The sequence below is a fragment of the Triticum urartu genome, chromosome 2A (assembly GCF_056163025.1).
Source record: "Triticum urartu cultivar PI428250 chromosome 2A, HENAU_Tu73, whole genome shotgun sequence".
Classification (NCBI taxonomy): Eukaryota; Viridiplantae; Streptophyta; class Magnoliopsida; order Poales; family Poaceae; genus Triticum; species Triticum urartu.
In genome coordinates, this window is record NC_141874.1 from 367,639,872 (window position 1) to 367,660,967 (window position 21,096).

The window sequence follows — 21,096 nt, forward strand, 5'->3', positions numbered from 1 at the left end:
TCTTTGTTAGGAACCGTGTCCAGAATTGCCTGGCCGATTCCTCTGGCTGCTGAATTATGTGGCTTAAGTCATCGGCATCCGGTGGTCGCACATAAGTGCCCTGGAAGTTGTCCAGGAATGCGGCTTCCAGGTCCTCCCAAGAACCGATTGAGTCTGCTGGCAAGCTATTAAGCCAATGCCGGGCCGGTCCCTTAAGTTTGAGCAGGAGGTATTTGATGGCGTGTAGATCATCACCGCGGGCCATGTGGATATGGAGGAGATAATCCTCAATCCATACCACAGGATCTGTTGTTCCATCATATGATTCGATGTTTACGGGTTTGAAACCCTCTGGGATTTTATGATCCATTACTTCGTCTGTGAAGCATAATGGGTGTGCGGCGCCTCTATACTGGGCTATATCATGACGCAGCTCAAAGGGGCTATGTCTGTTGTGTTCGGCCCGGCCGGATTTGTTGTATCCGGAATGAAGATCACCGTCACGTGTCGTGGGGCGCCTGCTCGATCCGTAGATCAATCTTGTTTGTCTTGCCTTGTCCTCCAGTACGTCTCGCAGGTCTGGAGCATTTTCCCGTGCCTTGGTTGAACGGCGCCGGGGCATGGCTTGGGTGGAGGGCCGAGAGGCCTCTCTGTCGCGGCCGCGAGGTGGCTGGCCGGCCATGTCGTGCGCTGGTGATGTAGGTGCTTCCTCCTCTGATCGGGGTAGTGGCCTGCGCTTTGGGTAACTCTTGGAGGGGCGTTCGAGTTCATACTCTTCGGCTCCAAGGACTTCGGTCCATCTGTCAGTTAGCAAATCTTGATCAGCTCTAAGCTATTGCTGCTTTTTCTTCAGGCTGCTTACCGTGGCTAAAAGCCTGCGTTTGAAACGCTCTTGTTCGGCGGGGTCCGATGGTACGACGAATTCGTCATCGTCGAGGCTTGCCTCGTCTTCGGAGGGAGGCATATAGTTATCATCCTCAACCTCTCGGTCTACCTCTCTCTCATGAGGGCTGGCTTCTCCATCTTCCTGTGCCGAATCTTGCTGTAGGGGGTGTTCTTCGGCGCTATTCGGGGTAGTATTATCTCCCATGCCGGAATCACCGTTTTTGCTTTGGCGGGATTTAGAGCGGCGCCGCTGACGCCGGCGCTTTGGCTGTTTCTTGGAGGTGTCATCCTCCGCTGTTCCATCGCCATCTCCATCTTTTGGAGTATCCACCATGTATATATCATATGACGAGGTGGCCTTCCAGCGCCCTACAGGTGCTGCTTCCTGTTCGTCTCCTGCATCGTCGTCCATACCGTCGATGTCTTCGGAGTCGAAGTCAAGCATGTCAGTTAAATCATCGACAGTGGCTACAAAGTGGGTGGTGGGTGGGTTTCGAATTTCTTCGTCGTCCGCATCCCATCCTTGCTGACCGTAGTCCGGCCATGCCTCTCCTGATAAAGAGAGAGACTTTAGTGAGTTCAGGATGTCGCCGAAGGGCGAGTGCTAAAAGATGTCCGCTGCAGTGAACTCCATTATCAGCGCCCAATCGGATTCGATCGGTAGGGGTGCGGGGGGTTCGGAGTTCGGAGAGGAAACCGGATCCTCGGAGTCACGGGTCACGCAGAACGCGGGGCTGACGTTCGGCTAGATCGCCTTAGAGATCGTAGCCCCTGAGGTGACGTCCAGCCGCTCATCCTCAATTGGCGCAATAGGCTCCGGATTAAGGGTAGGAACCAGTGCGCGTGCGGCCTCCAGGGCACTGTTCGGCGGCAGAGCAAGATCATGCCTCTCAAAACAATGCAGCGCGCTTGGCTGTGGCTCGAATCCGTCGAAGATCAAATCCCCACGGATGTCTGCCATGTAGTTTAAGCTTCCAAACCTGACCTGATGGCCAGGGGCATAGCTTTCGATCTGCTCCAGGTGGCCAAGCGAATGGGCCCGCAGTGCGAAGCCGCCGAAGACGAAGATCTGTCCGGGGAGAAAAGTCTCACCCTGGACCGCATCATCGTTGATGATCGAAGGAGCCATCGGGCCTAAAAGTGACGACACAGAGGAACTCTCAATGAAAGCACCAATGTCGGTGTCAAAACCGGCGGATCTCGGGTAGGGGTCCCGAACTGTGCGTCTAGGCGGATGGTAACAGGAGACAAGGGACACGATGTTTTTACCCAGGTTCGGGCCCTCTCGATGGAGGTAAAACCCTACTCATGCTTGATTAATATTGATGATATGGGTAGTACAAGAGTAGATCTACCACGAGATCAAGGAGGCTAAACCCTAGAAGCTAGCCTATGGTATGAGTGTTGTATAATGAAGTCGTCCTACGGACTAGAACCCTCCGGTTTATATAGACACCGGATAGGGTTAGGGTTACACAGAGTCGGTTACAATGGTAGGAGATCTTGAATATCCGCATCGCCAAGCTTTCCTTCCACATCAAGGAAAGTCCCATCCGGACACGGGACGAAGTCTTCAATCTTGTATCTTCATAGTCCTGGAGTCTGGCTGAAGGTATAGTCTGGCTACCCGAACACCCCCTAATCCAGGACTCCCTCAGTACTTTATGTAAGTCCCCTCCCTTTGTCCATTTTCCGCATATGTGTTGTCTGTCTTGTTTCCCTTTCTTTCTTTTATTCCTCTAGACCTTCACGGGTCACCTTGTGCCTCACTTGTACATTACAGAGGTGCTAGCCGCATTATCTACACCTGGGGGCTTCTTTCACAGAAGCTTAAATTATTTACCTGGGCATCACGCCCAACACATGCATTATACTTCCGCATGTACCTTTTTTCACCATTATATGCATCGATATGACTTAAGTTTTGGCCAAGCTGGGTTGCCTGGCTCTTGTATTTATGCCCTACATTCCCGTTAATTCGGCTAGGGCATAAGGGGAGCACCTCTGCGATTGTTACCGCCGGGTCAGCCAGACGTGTACCTCAGACTGGGTGAAGCCGAAAGCTAGCGTTCTTAAGAAAATATTCGGTCGGTGAACAAAAGACGACTTTTATTTATTAACCATATCTGCCCCCAGATGTTTTTACTGTGCTTCTTGTTGCAGTCCGGACATGCACTTTAGGGCATGCCTACCCAGGGAAAGGAACCCTTAACGGAACTATTCTCTCTAGAAGATGTTTCTTACTACCCATGTAATATAACATAACTAGTTGGGCACTTGTCTGATAAAGCACTAATGACCCCTACGCCTAGTCTCCATGCATGCCCCGGTTCTTATATAACCGAGAGGGTATTCGGATACACTCCGGACTGTCGGGTCCCGAGGTTGAAGCGAAAAGGTCCGCCACGACAAACGATCTGCAATCCGGCTAGAAGGCATCATATATGTCACTTTACAATTACATAGTCAATTTGACTGGTTGAATTCCTCTTCAATGCCATCCAATAGGATGTCTAGTCTACAGTCCTGTTGTGAATACTTTGCGGCCAATTCTACTTGGCCGTACACTAAATTTGCAGGGATCTCCTTGCCATCAGGCCCCACAGGACCGACTTCGGCCATGTGGTTTGGGTAAGCCTTTGTGTACCGTGTCTGCACCATCGCCCAAGCCTCCCTGGCGCCCTGACGGTAGGCCGATATCTTCCCTAATCGGAAGCGCCGACGTGCTCCCTTCAGCTTTTCTGCAAGCTCTCCAAGGCCTTCGAGTAGGGAGACAGACGACCACAAGGCCTGGGCAACGCCTCGCATCACCTGCCGAACTCGTTCGTGCAACTATGCGAGCTCGGGAAGAATATCACCCATCAAACTGGGCATCTCCTTGGCAGGACGACCTGTTAACATACCTACAGACATAACTCTGTCAGTCAGCTTCCCCGCCGAACTCTTTTTAAGTTCGTTCAAGCACTTACTAAATATGCCGGGCCGAAGCCGTTGATTCTCCTTAACAGAGTCCGACAGTTGGCCATGAACATCTTTTAGTTCCATGCCTAGCTTGGTGTTGGCATCTTGGAGATCATTCTTCTCCTGCCTCACCCTTGTAAGCACGTTCTCACTAGCCTTCAGCTGGCGTTTGAGCTGTTGCTTATCCAGATTCACCCCAGCGTCATCTACAATTTTTTCGTCACATTTGCATATAAAGCTGCACTCTAATATGATAGTTATCATTTAACGTATATGTTACCAGCGGGGGTCTCTTTGGGCTCCCCTGCAGCGGACAGTGCGGCCTGAAGTTGGGCTTTGCACTCTTCCAGCTCCTGGGACAGTTGAGTATTCTTTTCTGTAAGAACCTACATAACAAATGATCCTTAAATCAGTTATACTAACTGCTTCAAGTCTCAGGGGCTACTGATATATATAATCATCAAATTTTCTCACCCGTATGTCTTTTACATACTGCTCTGTGGCTCTGGCTAGACCATCTTGAGTGGCACGGAGGTGCGCGTCTCCCGAGTTGAAGACATCCAATGCCTCTGGGGAGAAACAAGCATCACGAAGAACAGTCCGGCGACGCCTGTGGTTCATGGCACTTTCCACCTCGAAATGAGTGGCGGACAGTCTATCTGTATCCTCTATCGGAGGAGCACCCAGCGCACGCCTTGTACTCGTTCCCACTCCTGAGTGCGGCCTTGGAGCCTGGCTTTTGGAGGCGCTGTTGGCAGCCTCTCCGGGTATAGTCCGGCGAGCACTCTTTCTCCTGAAAAGAAGGCACGGGCGTTAATATGCCCCTATAAGTAATGTCTTGCAATAAAAACGGTGCGCTATACCGCTGCGCCGGTGCCTCCATCCGGACTGCGGATCTTTTCAGCCTGCCTGGCCTCGCTGCCCCTTGTTGGCTAGTTGTCACAGGCTCGGCCTTCTGGCCCGAGGACCTTCCCTGCAAAACACGGCTGTTATACGGCAATAAAAAGAGCACAAGGACGTACCCCTTTTTAAGTGCTGGAATTTCGGTCTCAGTCACCTGCGAGGTTGGAACTAGCCCAGGGTAATCGGCCGTAATGGCCACCAAGGTATTGTCATTACTCCCTTGGTAAAAAAACCGTCGATCAGCTCCACGGATATGTCCGGATCCTCTTGGGAGGCCGGGTCAAGGGACCGTCCGGGGTCTTTGGGCTGTGGAGGAGGGTTGTTTATGGAGAATCCGCCCTGCGGGTTGATACGGAGGAACTCCTCCTCTTTGGGCTGTGGAGGAGGGTTGTTTATGGAGAAACCTGGCGCAGCTCCTGCGATGAAATCGCTAGAATGAATACTTAAACTACGGGAATACTAAACGGATGGGAGAGAAAAAATCTCCGCTTACCCAGCTCGGAGGATTGTACATGGAGAATCCGCCCTGCGGGTTGATACGGAGGAACTCCTCCTCTTCTCCCTTGTACAAAGTAGACAAGATCTTTATTAGATCAGCAGCCGATCCCGGCCCTTTACGGCCGTGGCGGGTAGCGTCATCCTCCCCGTTGAAGTCCCACATGGGGTGGCCTCTGTACTGGAGCGGCTGCACCCCCCACATAATGCATATAGCCATGACCTCGATCATGGTCAATCCGGATCGAGCTAAAGAGATTATTTGGCTCATCAAATAAAGAATGTCCCGGTCGTCTTCCTCCAGTGGGCTCCGTGGATGCCAGCTCTGGCGCTTCTTCAAACGGGCGCTGTCAAACTCTGGAAGGCCGATCCGAATAGGGTCCGAAAGGGGGACATCTTCTATATAAAACCATTCTGAAGGCCAGTCTTCGGACGTCTTCTTTGGGGTCCCGGATAGGTATCCGGTCCCGGCGATACGCCACACTTCGGCTCCGCCCACTTGATATATTGATCCCTTCTTAGAAAGGGGCACTAGACAGAACAACTTCTTCCACAGAGCGAAATGAGCCTCACAGCCCAAAAATAACTCGCAAAGGGCTACGAAACCCGCGATATGCAGCAGAGAAGCAGGCGTGAGGTTGTGCAGCTGGAGGCCACAGAACTCCAGAAACCCTCGGAGAAACGGATGGATTGGGAATCCGAGCCCTCTTACCAGATAAGGGACAAGGCACGCCCGCTCTCCCTTGGAGGGATGGGGACGGCTCTCCGCTTGCTCTCCGCCATTATAGGTGGCAAGCCCGGCTCGAAATGGGACCAGGTACGCTAGGGGAAGAAATCCCTTGGACTGAAGCATCTCCAATTTGCTATGCGAGATGGAACATCTCTCCCAATCTCTAGGCTTGGAGCTAGGGGTGCGAGAGGAGGAGCTGCGTCGACCGGCCATGGTGGAATGGATCTATGTCGGGTACGCTCTGATGAAGACTCGGCAAGGGAGGATGATGTGATTTGGATCTGAATCCTCGTCTTTTTAAATAGGCAGCTCATTTGCATAGCTAGGGGGTAAATCTGAAAACACCCTGGCTCTTCACATTCGCTCGACACGTGGAAAGTGGCCATTATTGGGCGTGGAAGCCAAGAAATACAAACCATCACAAGGAACCGGACATTATTTCGACAGGTACACAGGATTTGGAGAAGGAACCCGCCTTGCAATGCCGAAGACAACTACGAGCCGGACTCATCGTCATTGAAGCCTGGTTCGGGGGTTACTGAGGGAGTCCTGGATTAGGGGGTCTCGGGACAGCCGGACTATCTCCATTGGCCGAACTGTTAGACTATGAAGATACAAGATTGAAGACTTTGCCTTGTGTCCGGATGGGACTCTACTTGGCGTGGAAGGCAAGCTAGGCAATACGTATATGGATATCTCCTCCTTTATAACCGACCTTGTGTAACCCTAACCCTCTCCGGTGTCTATATAAACCGGAGGGTTTTAGTCCGTAGGACAACAATCACAACATACAATCTTACCGTAGGCTAGCTTCTAGGGTTTAGCCTCTTTGATCTCGTGGTAGACCCACTCTTGTAACACCCATATCATCAATATCAATCAAGCAGGACGTAGGGTTTTACCTCCATCAAGATGGCCCGAACCTGGGTAAAACTTCGTGTCCCTTGCCTCCTATTACCATCTGGCCTAGACGCACAGTTCGGGACCCCCTACCCGAGATCCGCCGGTTTTGACACCGACACCTGCCATGAATAATGTGCAAGATGACAACTGGGGCAATTGGCATGAGCCAGTGGACCAGCCTGTGCCGCAAGATCACGAATCTATGGTGATCGATGTCTCTGCTCAGCCCAGTTCTGATGCTGTCCAACAGATCCATGATGTGCCTGTTAGTTCTTCTGATGGGGAGCTACCTGAAGCTGATGATATTAATGATGTCAGAAACTGGGCTATTGTGATCTACCAGCCTCCTTTGTTTGTGCCTGCAGTGGAACTACATGCTGCTGTTCCTTTTGGGCCTCCTCTGCCTCCTGAGATGTTGTCGAGAAGGTCATTTGAAAATCTGCTGCAGGCTCCTGTTGTCTTCAATGTTCCTAAACCTGTGGCTATGCAGCCTTTTGAACCTATGGTTCTATCTAAGAGGAGTTGGGACTTGGCCTTTGGTAGAAGTGATTTGCCAATGCTTACCTGGAGGGAGGAGGTGCCAGTTAGGCTTGTGGCTAGGGCCTTGTTCTCTGAAGATGTTGCTGACATTCAGCCACCACCCACTGCTGCACCCCCTAAAGCTAGGAGGACTCGCAAGACGTTGGTGCCAACTCCTATTGTTGAAACCTCTGTTCAAAGATGCACCAGAAGCTCGGCCCAACATGATGGTTTCAAGCCCACCTTCCAGGAGCTTTCTCTGCAGCCCAAGAAGAGGACGCCCAAAGCAAATCCTTTCACTGCTGAGATGCCAGATGATCCAGCCCATGAGGAGATCCCTCCAGCAACACCTGTTGTTCGTCTGCAAGAAATTGGCAGGGAACTGGAGATTGATGCTAAACTCCTATCTGTGGATGCTCTTATGGGGAATCCACCTCAAGCTGCAGCCACTAATGCAAATGTTTAGTGTTCTCCATCTTTACTGGGTTTGGCAAGCCCCTAAATTTGCTCTGCTGCTATCCTTTTGTTGGTATCTTTATTATGCAAACTTTATTGTAATGATGCTGGGTTAGACTATTATGTGGCCTTTTGTTCATGTGGCATTAAGTGCTATATGTCTTTTGGACCTCTTCACTTTATGTTATAATGAATAATCTCTGTAGAAACTAGAATGTTCTATGCTGGAATGTTAGAGGTTTAAATTCAGAAGCTAGGCAGAGAGCAGTTAGGCAAAAAATTGATGAAAGTCAGTGTGTTGTGGCCTGTTTGCAAGAAACCAAGTGCTCATCTTTTGAATCTAGGTCAATTAAGAGTTTCTGCCCCAAGAGATTTGACAGTTTTGTTTGCTCTCCTCAATGGGAGCCTCTGGGGGAATTATTATGGTCTGGAACTCCTCTGTTTTTATTGGATCTTTAATCCAAATTCAGCAGTTTGCTGTAGTTGTTGAGTTTGTTTCCAGACAGAACAATGAAAAATGGACTCTGGTTGCTGTTTATGGACCTTGTCAGGGTGAAGCCAGAGACAATTTTGTATCTTGGCTCTATAATCTAAATATTCCTGTTGGTGGGAATTGGCTGCTCTTAGGAGATTTTAATTTCATTAGATCCATAGATAACAGGAATTTGCCTGGAGGGGACCTGAATGATATGTTCATCTTTAATGAGATTATTGGGCATTTGGGCCTCCTGGAGTTGCCCATCAAGGGAAGAGCTTTTACTTGGTGTAATATGCAAGATAGCCCACTTCTGGAACAATTAGACTGGTTTTTTACATCTGTAGATTGGATATCTGTCTATCCTATGAAAGAAGTGCTCCCCCTTGCTAGGACTGCCTCTGACCATGTTCCCTGTGTTGTCACAATCAAAACATCTATCCCTAAGTCAAATATTTTTAGGTTTGAGAACTACTGGTTGGAGTTGGAAGGATTTATGGATTGTGTTGCTAAGTCTTGGAATATCCCTTCTAGGAAGGAACACATAACTGCTAAAATTGCTGATAAATTCAAGTATCTGAGAATGTGCCTTAAAAAATGGCAAATGAATGTCTCAAAGTTGAAGCTCCTCATTTCCAAATGTAACCATGTTATTTTGCTCCTGGATGACTTGGAAGAGTGGAGGCCTCTGTTTGTCCAGGAGCTTAATTTCAGGAAGATTGTCAAAGTGCACCTGGAGAAATTGCTTCATTTGCAGTTCCTCTATTGGAAGAAAAGGTGTATTGTTAGATACATTAAGGTGGGAGGGGAAAATACAAAGTTTTTCCATGCCATGGCCACTGAAAGGCACAGGAGAGACTCTATTGCAAGCCTCAAATTGCCTGATGGCACTATTGTCAATGATCATGCTCAAATGGAAGGAATCATCTGGAATTGTTTTCAAAACAGAATGGGCACATCTAGGGGTATTGTCATGGGGTTTGACCTCTCTGCTCTCCTCACCCCTATGGCTGGCCTAGACATTCTCACCAAGACTTTTGAAAAAGATGAAATGGACAAGGTAGTTCAGCATATGCCTGTGGATAAAGCCCCTGGCCCTGATGGTTTCAATGGCCTTTTCTTCAAAAAGTGTTGGCATCTTATTTCTAAGGACTTCTATCAGTTGGCATAGGAATTTTATGAGGGTACTGCAATCCTGGATAACATTAATGATTCTTACATTGCTCTTGTACCTAAAAAGCTTTCACCTGAAGAGATTGGAGATTATAGGACTATCTCCCTAAATGGCAGCTAATAGGTTCCAAGAGTTGATTCTTCAGTGCATCCACAAGAACCAATATGGCTTTATTAAGAGCAGAACAATTCAAGATTGTATTGGCTGGACTTTTGAGTATTTGCATCAGTGTCATCAATCTAAAAGGCCAATTGTAATTCTTAAGTTGGACTTTGAAAAGGCTTTTGACTCTTTGGAACATGAAGCTCTTTTTCAGATCCTTAGGCACAAAGGTTTTAATGAGAAATGGATTCTCTAGATGAGGCAGCTGCTGTCCACTGGCACTTCTTCAGTTCTTCTTAATGGAGTTCCTGGGAGAAAATTTGTTTGTAAAAAGGGAGTCAGGCAGGGTGACCCTGTTTCTCCTCTCCTTTTTGTTATTGCTGCTGACCTGTTGCAATCTGTCATCAATGACATGTTCAGAAGAGGAATTCTTCATCTGCCTATCCCCTGTCATGATCTGGACTACCCAGTGATACAATATGCCGATGATACTCTAATCATTTTGCCTGCTGACAGGACTCAACTTGTGGCCTTGAAAGATATGCCCCAAGTGTTTGCTTAGTCCACTGGCCTTGATGTTAACTATCACAAATCTTTCCTCATCCCTATAAATGTTGCCCCTATTGTCATGAGTGATCTTGTTGTTGCTTTTGGCTGTCAGATAGGAAAGATGCCCTTCACCTATCTTGGGCTGCCAGTGGGAACCACAAGGCCCAAAATGGTGGACTTTATGCCCATAGTAGACTGTATGGAAAGAAGAATGACTGCTAGTTCTTCTTTTCTTAACCAAGGGGAGAGACTGCAATTCCTGAACTCTGCTCTGTCCTCAATGCCTATCTTATTCATGGGTAGTTTGGCTGTTCCAGCAGGCATACTGAAACAGTTAGAGAGAATTCAGAGGCAATGTTTGTGGAGGAAGAATAGAGATGAACCTGCCCCCACCCTTGCAGCTTGGGAGCTTATTTGTAGGCCAAAAAATAGGGGTGGTCTTGGTATTCTCAATCTGGGGGTACAAAATGTTGCCTTGCTTCTCAAACATGTTAGTAATTTCCTCAATAAAAAAATATTCCCTGGGTTTCTCTCATTTGGAATTCCTACTACCATCATAGGGTGCCTCAAGGAACATCTGCATGTGGCTCTTTTTGGTGGAAGGATATTTGCAAGGTTATGATCAATTTTAGGGAGTGCTCATGGGTCGAGGTTAATGATGCTGACACTGCTCTGTTTTGGTCAGATAACTGGAATATTGGTTTTGAGGTCTCTCCACTGCAATCAAGGTTTCCTAGGCTTTTTTCTTATGTTAAGGACCCTTGGATTACAGTCAAGGAATTCTTCAGTTCCCAGGATATTGTTCAGCATTTTCATCTCCCCCTGTCTGCTCAGGCATTTGGGGAGCTGGGCATGATTCAGTCTATGATGGGCTCTCATGGCAGAGTACCTGGCTCTAAGGATGTGTTGTTTTGGCAAAACTCATCCAAGCAGTTTAGACCCAAGATGTTTTACTCCCACACATTTATTTCTGAAACCTTCAACCCCCAGCTTTGTTGGATATGGAAATCTTCTTGTACTCTCAAGATTAAGGTTTTTGCTTGGATGTTAATCATGGACAGGCTGAATACTAAAGATATGGTTGAACGAAGGCATTGGCACATGGAGGATGGAGTGCAGTGCAGGCTCTGCCCCCTGCAGGTTTGAGAAACCAGGGATCATCTCTTCTTCAACCGCAATTTCAGTGTCCGTGTCTGGAATAACCTTCAGATTGAATGGCCTGCAGGACACTCTATGTCTAATGTGGTTATTCATGCTAAAAATGATTTTGACAAGCCATTTTTTCAGAAGTGGTGTTCACTGCATGTTGGAACATATGGATCATTCGAAATGCCAAGGTTTTCAGAAATGAGAGGGCCAGTTTTTATAAATGGCGTTATGCCAAGGTTTTCAGAAATGAGAGGGCCAGTTTTTATAAATGGCGTTCTGCTTTTAGGCATGATATCTCTCTGTTGCAATATAGGATTAAATCTGCCTTCAAGGATGACCTTCTCAAGTGGATCTCCTTCCTCCCCCCTTAATGATTAGTGTAGTAAGGCTTCCCTGCCTCCTCCTTTTAGATTAGTTTCTCTATGTAGATTACCCCTTGTAATCAGCTCTTGTATCCTGTTTCTTTGCTTTAATAAAGGTTTTGATTTGCTGTGGGGGTTTGCCCCACAGTTTCCAGTCAAAAAAATGATTGGCATGGCATGGATGAGAAAAGTGGACTCCTCAAAATGCTAAGGACAAAAGGATTGGCTCAATCTCAAAGCTCAAGACTCTACATTTTCTATCTTAGTGATCCAAGATCACATTGAGTCTATAGGAAAAGCCAATACTATCAAGGAGGGATGAGGTGTTGCTTAATGAGGCTCTTGCTCAAAATGCTTAGTGATATGCTCCAAAGCCCTCAACTACTTTCTCACATCCACATATGCCCTAAACCAAAAGTCAAACTTGGCCCCACCGATTCTTTCTATCTAGCGCCACCGAGTTCAATGTCATAGCCACGGCCACAAACCCTAAGCAAATCGGTCTCACCGATAGGGATCTCGGTCTCACCGAGATGGGATTGTAATCTCTCTGTTTCCCTTTGTAACGTTTCGGTCTCACCGAGATGAGCGATCGGTCCCACCGAGATTGCAATGTAGAATCTCTGTTTCCCTTTCGTAACATTTCGGTCTCACCGAAATGAGCAAATCGGTCCCACTAAGTTTACCTGACCAACTCTTTGGTTAGCTTATTACCAAAATCGGTCTCATCGAGTTTGTGTAATCGGTCTCACCGAGATTACGTTATGCCCTAACCCTAACCATATCGGTCGTACCGAGTTGCATGTCGGTCCCACCGAAAATCCTAACGGTCACTAGATTTGTTGAATCGGTCCGACCGAGTTTATCAATTCGGTCCCACCGAGATTGGCAAGTTGTGTGTAACGGTTATATTTTGTGTGGAGGCTATATATACCCCTCCACCTCCTCTTCATTCGTAGAAAGAGCCATCAGAACAAACCTACACTTCCAACTTACTTTTTTTGAGAGAGAACCACCTACACTTGTGTTGAGGCCAAGATATTCCATTACTACCATATGAATCTTGATCTCTAGACTTCCCCAAGTTTCTTTCCACTAAAATCTTCTTTCCACCAAATCCATATCCTGTGAGGGAGAGTTGAGTGTTGGGGACACTATCATTTGAAGCACAAGAGCAAGGAGTTCATCATCAACACACCATTCGGTACTTCTTAGAGAGTGGTGTCTCCTAGATTGGCTAGGTGTCACTTGGGAGCCTCCGACAAGATTGTGGAGTTGAACCAAGGAGTTTGTAAGGGCAAGGAGATTGCCTACTTCGTGGAGATCTACCACTAGTGCGGCAAGTCCTTCGTGGGCGACGACCATGGTGGGATAGACAAGGTTGCTTCTTCGTGGGTGGAGCCCTCCGTGGATCACGCAGCCGTTACCCTTCGTGGGTTGAGGTCTCCATCAACGTGGATGTACGATAGCACCACCTATCGGAACCACGACAAAAACATCCATGTCTCCTATTGCATTTGAATCCTCCAAACCCTTCCCTTCACATTCTTGCAAGTTGCATGCTTTAGTTTCCGCTGCTCATATACTCTTTGCATGCTTGCTTGAATTGTGTTAAGATTGCTTGACTTGTCCAAAGTTGCTAAAATCTGCCAATAACTAAAATTGGGAAAAAGATAAGTTTTATTTGGTCCAGTAGTCTAATCACCCCCCTCTAGACATACTTTCGATCCTACACGGCGGCAGAGACCAGCGGCAGGAGGTCGCTGGCGGCGAGAGGACGATCCGAAGACCCGAAGAGGCTGAGTGGGTTACGCGCGGGTGAAGGGTTTTGGAAAATTTTCCAAAATTTGACCCGTTAGTGTGACTGAGTGGAACAACTTGGTGTGACCGAAAGGTTCTAATCGGTTGCACCGAGATTGAAAACCTAGATCAACTAAGTGATCTCGGTAGGACCAAAAAGGATGAATCGGTCAGACCGAAATGCACAAATAGGTTTTGGAAGTTTAACTCTATGACAAATAGGGGACTCCGAGTGCTCCTCACACAGAGTGGTTCGAATCTGACTTGATCAAACTTTGTGATGTAGCATGAATAGAGTTTGAGACAAGGAAAGCATAGATAGCTAGAGGGAGTTCTTATGCATTCTTGTCCATCCATTTGGAAAAAGAGAAAAAGCCAAACAATCAAAGCAACAAATGGATGTCCTTGAATGAGAAAAACATGCATCCAACATGCTCACACAATTAAAAAAGGCAAATGAAATATGTGACAAAGCATGCACAAACACTCTATCATCTATCAAGCAATTGGCGATGACTGGGTCATCTATATATGAGTATATTGACTTAGGAGTCAAATGAGAACATTTGATCATAGGTCATACTTATCGTTTAAGCACAAGTGGGGTTACCACTTTTACATAAAGCATTGTTGTTCTCACACCATTAGAGTTGCTTTAGCTCAATTTTAGAGTAAAGCTCCCCCTAGATGTGATATCCCCCTAAGAGGGATGAACTAACATTGGGTTTTGTCGATGATGACTTCATGTAGGTAATGAAGATTTGGATGCCCAATGTTGATGTAGATCATTCGGAGCAATCCATTGGAGTGAGTTGCACTTTCAATACCTACACGGGTTAGTCCCACAAGGAACAAGCAAGGATATCCATAGACATAAAGTGATGTATACACAAGATGATGTCCATGAAAGCATTTGTATACCTTGTCCCTTGTCTTACCAACAAGAGGGTTTGTGACTCCTTGAACTAGTGCAAGATATGGAAGTTGTTTGCACTTGTCCTCGCCAAAATGATAAGAGTGAAGTATGTTGGCGGAGTCACCCTCAAGAACTCTCTCGTTCTTCTTCTTCTTCGGGATCCACACCATATTGATGGGAATCCTTGGAGTTGTAGTCGTACTTGATGAAGTAGAACTTGATGTAGTCTTGGGAACCCACTTGACCAAGGCCTTAGGTGCTTCTTCAAATGCATCAATCTCCTCTTTAAGCTTGTCCTTGCCTTTTTGCTTGTGGTCTTGTGGTCGAAGATCATCTTCAGCTTGTGTTCCTTTGAAAGAAGTAGGATCATACTTATCTTGTTGAGGAACAAACTTCGTCTTGGGGTATTGATCTTCTTCCCACTCACCCACTCAACTCCATTGGCATTGAACTTTCATTCAAAACCAACACCTTGATTCTTTCGGTGCCTTCCTTGCTTGCGTACAATTTCCTCAAATTGCTTACTTCCGGCAAGTCTCTTGTAAAGACCTTTCTCTATAATTCCCTTCAATAAACTATTTTCTTGCTCAAGTGTAACTTGTCTAAGAGAATCATTAGTGGAATCAAGAGAACTACTAGAGGCAACAACATTGGATTTAGCATGATTGTTGTTACTACTAGATGAAGAATATTTCTTGTTCTTGTTGCTAGATTTAACTTGTGGCATGTAAGTAGACAAGAGTAAACACTTGGCAATGTAAGAAGAACTTTTCTTGCGAAGATCATCATTGATTGCCTTTAAAAACTCATGCTCTTGCTCAAGGTTAAGGTTTTCAAAGCGTAGCTTCTCATGAGTCTTTAAAAGTTCTCGATGATCTTCCAAGGTAGTTTCATGAGCTAACGAGTGTTTAGTTCTTTAGTTAGACACTCAATCTCCTTCTTATCATCGTCATTCGTTTTATCTTTATTAGCATGATTAATAGCAAGTTCATCATAGTTTTCATAACTAGAGTTGTCAACAAGTAAATCATCATCTCCTAGCAAATCATCTTCATCACTATTGAAATCAACATACTCAGGGTGTGTTACCTTTGGACCTTTAGCCATGAAGCATCTTCCAATTCCTTCATTTGGTGAGTCAAATATGTCGTAGGAGTTGGCTATCACAAGATCTAGTCCTGCAACACCTTTATCTTGAGTATATTCGGAGTCGGGGTGATAACTTCTTTCGGAGTGATGATCGGAGTCGGAACCGGATACCCATTCACCAACATGAGCTTGATGTCTTCCTTTTGTGTAGCTCCTTGATTACTTATCCTTCCTTTCCGAATCCTTGCTTCTCCGAGAGGGTCTTCATTCATAACGATCATCCCTACTCCTTCTCTCTCTTGGTGGTGATTCTTCTCTTCTACTCCTTCTTTTGGGAGAATCTTCTCTTCTTTTGTAGGGAGCCATACACTCATTGGAGTAGTGTCCGGTTCTTCCACAATTGTAGCAATTTCTTTCGCGACTTGAAGATCTCTTGTCATTGTAGGATCTTGAATTGGAGCTTCTGTCCTTGCTCCTTCTCATGTAGAATTTGTTGAAGTTCTTCACCATTAGACTCAATTCTTCATTGAAGGTTTGGGTCGGTTTCAAAACTGGTAGATCTCGGGTAGGGTGAGGGAGTCCTGGATTTGGGGGTCTCCGGACAGCCGGACTATATCCTTTGGCCGAACTGTTGGACTATGAAGATACGAGATTGAAGACTTCGTCCCGTGTACGGATGGGACTCTACTTGGCGTGGAAGGCAAGCTAGGAAATACGGATATGCATATCTCCTCCTTTGTAACCGACCTTGTGTAACCCTAGCCTCCTCCGGTGTCTATATAAACCGGAGGGCTTTAGTCCGTAGGACAACATACAATCAGACCATAGGCTTGCTTCTAGGGTTTAGCCTCTCCGATCTCGTGGTAGATCGACTCTTGTACTACTCATATTATCAAGAATAATCAAGCAGGACCTAGGGTTTTACCTCCACCAAGACGGCACGAACCTGGGTAAAACATCGTGTCCCCTGCCTCCTGTTACCATCCGCCTTAGACGCACAGTTCGGGACCCCCTACCCGAGATCCGCTGGTTTTGACAATGACATTGGTGCTTTCATTGAGAGTTCCTCTGTGTCGTCACCGTTAGGCTTGATGGCTCCTTTGATCATCGATAGGGATGCAGTCCAGGGTGAGACTTTTCTCCCCGGAAAGATCTTTGTATTCGGAGGCTTCGCACTGCGGGCCAACTCGCTTGGCCATCTGGAGCAGATCGAGAGTTACGCCCCTGGCCACCAGGTCAGGTTTGGAAGCTTAAACTACACGGCCGACATCCGCGGAGACTTGATCTTCGACGGATTCGAGCCCCTGCCGAGTGCGCCGCACGGTCACGATGAGCATGATTTAGCTCTACCATCGGACAGTGTTCAGGAGACAGCACCGGCAACCGCTCTGACCCTCAATTCGGAGCCAATTGCGCCATCCATGGATGGGTGGATAGACCCCGCCACAGAGGCAGTATTCTCAGCGGCAATCTAGCAGAGTATCGACCTTACCCTTCACGGGAGCCATGACGTCGAACTACCGGATTCTTCCCCAGCCACGGACTCCGAACCGCCTGTGCCCGTGCCTATCGAATCCGACTGGGAGCCGATCATGGAGTTCACCTCCGCGGATATCTTTCAGCACTCGCCCTTCGGCGACATACTGAACTCATTAAGGTCTCTCTCCCTGTCAGGAGAGTCCTGGCCGAACTATGTTCGGCATGATTGGGATGCGGATGACGAAGAAACTCGCCGCCCACCCACCACCCACTTAGTAGCCACTGTCGACAATTTGACCGACATGCTCGAGTTCGACTCCGAAGACATCGACGGTATGGACGACGATGCGGGAGACAAAGAAGAACCACTGCCCACAGGGCACTGGACAGCCACCTCATCATATGATATATACATGGTGGACACACCCAAAGAAGGCAATGGCGACGGGACAGCGGAGGATGACCCCTCGAAGAAGCAACCCAAGCGCCAATGTCAGCGGCGCCGCTCTAAGTCTCGCCAAAGCAAAAGCGGTGACACCGGCACAGGAGATAATAGCACTCCGGACTGTGCCGAAGACAACAACAATCCCCTCCAGCAAGATTTAGAGCAGGAGGATGGAGAAGCCAGCCCTCCCGAGAGAGCGGCAGATGGAGAGGCGGAGGATGATAATTACATGCCTCCCTCCGAAGACGAGGCAAGCCTCAACGATGACGAATTTGTCATGCCGGAGGATCCCGTTGAGCAAGAGCGCTTCAAGCGCCGGCTTATAGCCATGGCAAATACCATAAGAAAAAGCAGCAGCAGCTTCAAGCTGATCAAGATTTGCTAGATGACAGATGGACTGAAGTCCTTGCGGCTGAGGAATATGAACTCGAACGCCCCTCCAAGAGTTACCCAAAGTGCAGGTTGCTACCCCGACTGGAGGAGGAAGCATTAAAATCTACATCTCCAGCATATGATGCGGCTGATCGGCCACCTCGTGGCCACGACAGAGAGGCATTTCAGCCAAAAACTCAGCCCGCACCCCGACGCCACTCAAATAAAAATGACAAGGCACGGGGAAACACGCTAGACCTGTGAGACGTATTGGAGGACAAAGCAAAACACGCAAGATCGATCTACGGATCACGAGGGCGCGCCACTACGCGAGACGATAACCGTCACGCCGGATACAGTAAAAGTAAATCCGGCCGGGCCGAACACAGCGGACAAGACTCATTCGAGCTGCGTCACGACATAGCCACTACAGAGGCGCCGCACACCCCATATGCTCCACAGACGAAGTAATGGATCACCAAATCCCAGAGGGTTTCAAACCTGTAAATATTGAATCATACGACGACACAACAGATCCCGCGGTATGGATCGAGGACTTCCTCCTGCACATACACATGGCCCACGGTGACGATCTACACGCCATCAAATACCTCCCACTCAAGCTCAAAGGACCAGCTCGGCATTGGCTCAACAGCCTGCCAGCAGAATCCATCGGCTATTGGGAAGATCTGGAAGCCGCATTCCTCGACAACTTCCAGGGCACTTATGTGCGACCACCAGATGCCGATGACTTGAGCCACATAATTCAGCAGCCAGAGGAATCGTCCAGGAAATTCTGGACACGGTTCCGGACAAAGAAAAATCAAATCATCGACTGTCCGGATGCAGAGGCCCTAGCATCTTTTAAGCACAACATCTGCGACGAGTGGCTCGCCTGGCACCTTGGCCGGGAAAAGCCGAAATCTATGGCATCCCTCACGACACTCATGACCCGCTTTTGCGCAGGAGAATACAGCTGGCTAGCTCACAGTAATAATATATCAAAGAACCATGGTACTTCGGATACCAAGGATGGCAATGGCAGGTCACGTCGCAACAAACACAAGCGATGCATCAAAAATGACAATACCGAGGATACAACAGTCAATGCCGGATTCAGAGGCTCTAAACCCGGTCAGCGGAAAAAGCCATTCAAAAGAAGCACTCCGGGCCCGTCCAGTTTGGACCGAATACTCGATTGCTCATGCCAAATACATGGCACCCCCAACAAGCCAGCTAACCACACCAACAGGGAATGTTGGGTGTTCAAGCAGGCCGGCAAGTTAAACACCGAAAACAAAGATAAGGGGTCACATAGCGATGATGAGGAGGAGCCCCGACAGCCAAACACCGGAGGACAGAAGAGGTTCCCCCCACAAGTGCGGATGGTGAACATGATATACGCAACCCACATCCCCAAGAGGGAGCGGAAGCGTGCGTTACGGGATGTATATGTGTTGGAGCCAGTCGCCCCAAAGTTCAACCCATGGTCCTCCTGTCCGATCACCTTCGATCGCAGGGACCATCCCACTAGTATCCATCATGGCGGATTTTCCGCACTGGTCCGAGACCCAATCATCAACAGATTTCACCTCACTCGAGTCCTTATGCATGGCAGCAGCAGCCTGAACCTGCTTTATCAAGACACAGTGCGCAAAATGGCTATAGACCCTTCAAGGATCAAACCCACAAAAACAAACTTCAAAGGCGTCATACCAGGTGTAGAGGCCCATTGCACAGGCTCAGTCACACTGGAAGTGGTCTTCGGATCCCCGGATAACTTCCGGAGCGAGGAGTTAATCTTCGATATAGTCCCGTTCCGCAGTGGCTATCATGCACTGCTCGGGCAAACCGCATTTGCAAGATTCAACATGATACCGCACTATGCATATCTCAAGCTCAAGATGCCAGGACCTCGGGGGGTCATCACAGTCATTGGAAACACAGAGTGCTCTCTCCGCACGAAGGAGCACACTGCGGCCCTCGCAGCAGAAGTGCAAAGCAGCCTCTTAAGGCAATCCACCAGTTCGGCGATTAAGGACCCGGACACCTTCAAGCGCGCCCGAAGTAATCGGCAACAAGACCGCCTGGCACGTTCCGAGCTCGCACAACAATGCGGCCCCCACCCCAATCCCAGCCAAACGGCGAAATCCGTGCCACGCGTACATAATTACACATTGAAAATACCATGGGCACAGGCTGGGAGGGGGGCACGACTACGGCATGCCCCAAGGCGCAGCTCAACCTCACTAGGGGCTTCCCGCTATGTTATTTTTCTTCCTTTCAGGACTTTAATCTCTGGAAGCCCCGTCCGGCAGTACGATTGCCAGACACACGATACAACAACCAAGGAGGTAGAAAGCTATGTTGCATCAAGGAATTCCTAGGTGGTCTCTGATAACGAGTGAAATACCTGGTTTAAATACCATTCCTCAGCTTGCCCTTGCAGGGGACATGTCAAATAGTCCTACTTTTTGCTTATCGCACTACTTGTATCATTCTGCTTCGAAGCACCTTTCTGAATAAACAATGCATAGCACTAGACTATTATCACATTCTTCTTATATATATATATATATATATATATATATATATATATATTTGTGTGTGTGTGTTCATTCATGACATTTAGCATGGTACGGCCAATACGCCAGGGGCTTAAGCGTACACCATAATACGGCGTGAGATGTCCGAACACTTTCGACAGTGCGGCACCCCGAACTTATAGCATTATATGCATCAACTCCGAATCATGTCTTGGGTCAATAGTTGGGTTTACCCGGCTCCCCATGTTTTGGTACCTTACGTTCTGCTATATCGGCTAAGGTAGCACTGGGAGAACTACTACGATTGTGCCCCGGTTCATCTGGGCTAAGCACCTCAGTAGAGAAAGCTAAAACTGACTGTCATGATAAGGCGAGAGCTGGTCGCTGTTTGAGAGGTCTCGAGTCCCTAAAGACTCATGCCGCTTAGAGCGAGGAGTCGGCTTTGTTCGGCTTAAGGCGTGTATAGCGCCCCGAATTCGGCCTTCCGAAAACTAGGGGCTTCGCCAAAATTTAAAATTGTAGACTTCTATGGCTAAGTGAGAGTGATAAAGCATTATAATCTGATTGCCTGGTTCGTTGTGCTAAGCACCTCCCTCGAAGGACCCAACAATGGGAAAAAAGAGTGCTCAGATTTATCCCGAACACCCCAGCACTCGTGGCATGGGGGCAGAAGCCGACGACTCACCATCTCTCAGATTTAACAAACATCTGCACATAAGGTAATATTTTAAATTCAAACAAGCGTTGCATAGCGCATATGAACAAGTTTTCATAATACGGGATCACACGAGCAAGTTTATTCAAAAA

The 21,096-nt window shown here is 47.8% G+C and overlaps 1 protein-coding gene across 1 annotated transcript; it reads left to right on the forward strand.

Moving 5' to 3' along the window:
- The first annotated feature begins 8,229 nt into the window (after window positions 1–8,229).
- LOC147985132 (uncharacterized) lies at window positions 8,230–9,600 on the forward strand. Its single transcript, XM_087541422.1, has 2 exons — window positions 8,230–9,366; window positions 9,478–9,600. Exons 1-2 carry the CDS (start codon window positions 8,230–8,232, stop codon window positions 9,598–9,600), a joined length of 1,260 nt encoding a protein of 419 aa, XP_087397548.1.
- Window positions 9,601–21,096: the final 11,496 nt, after the last annotated feature.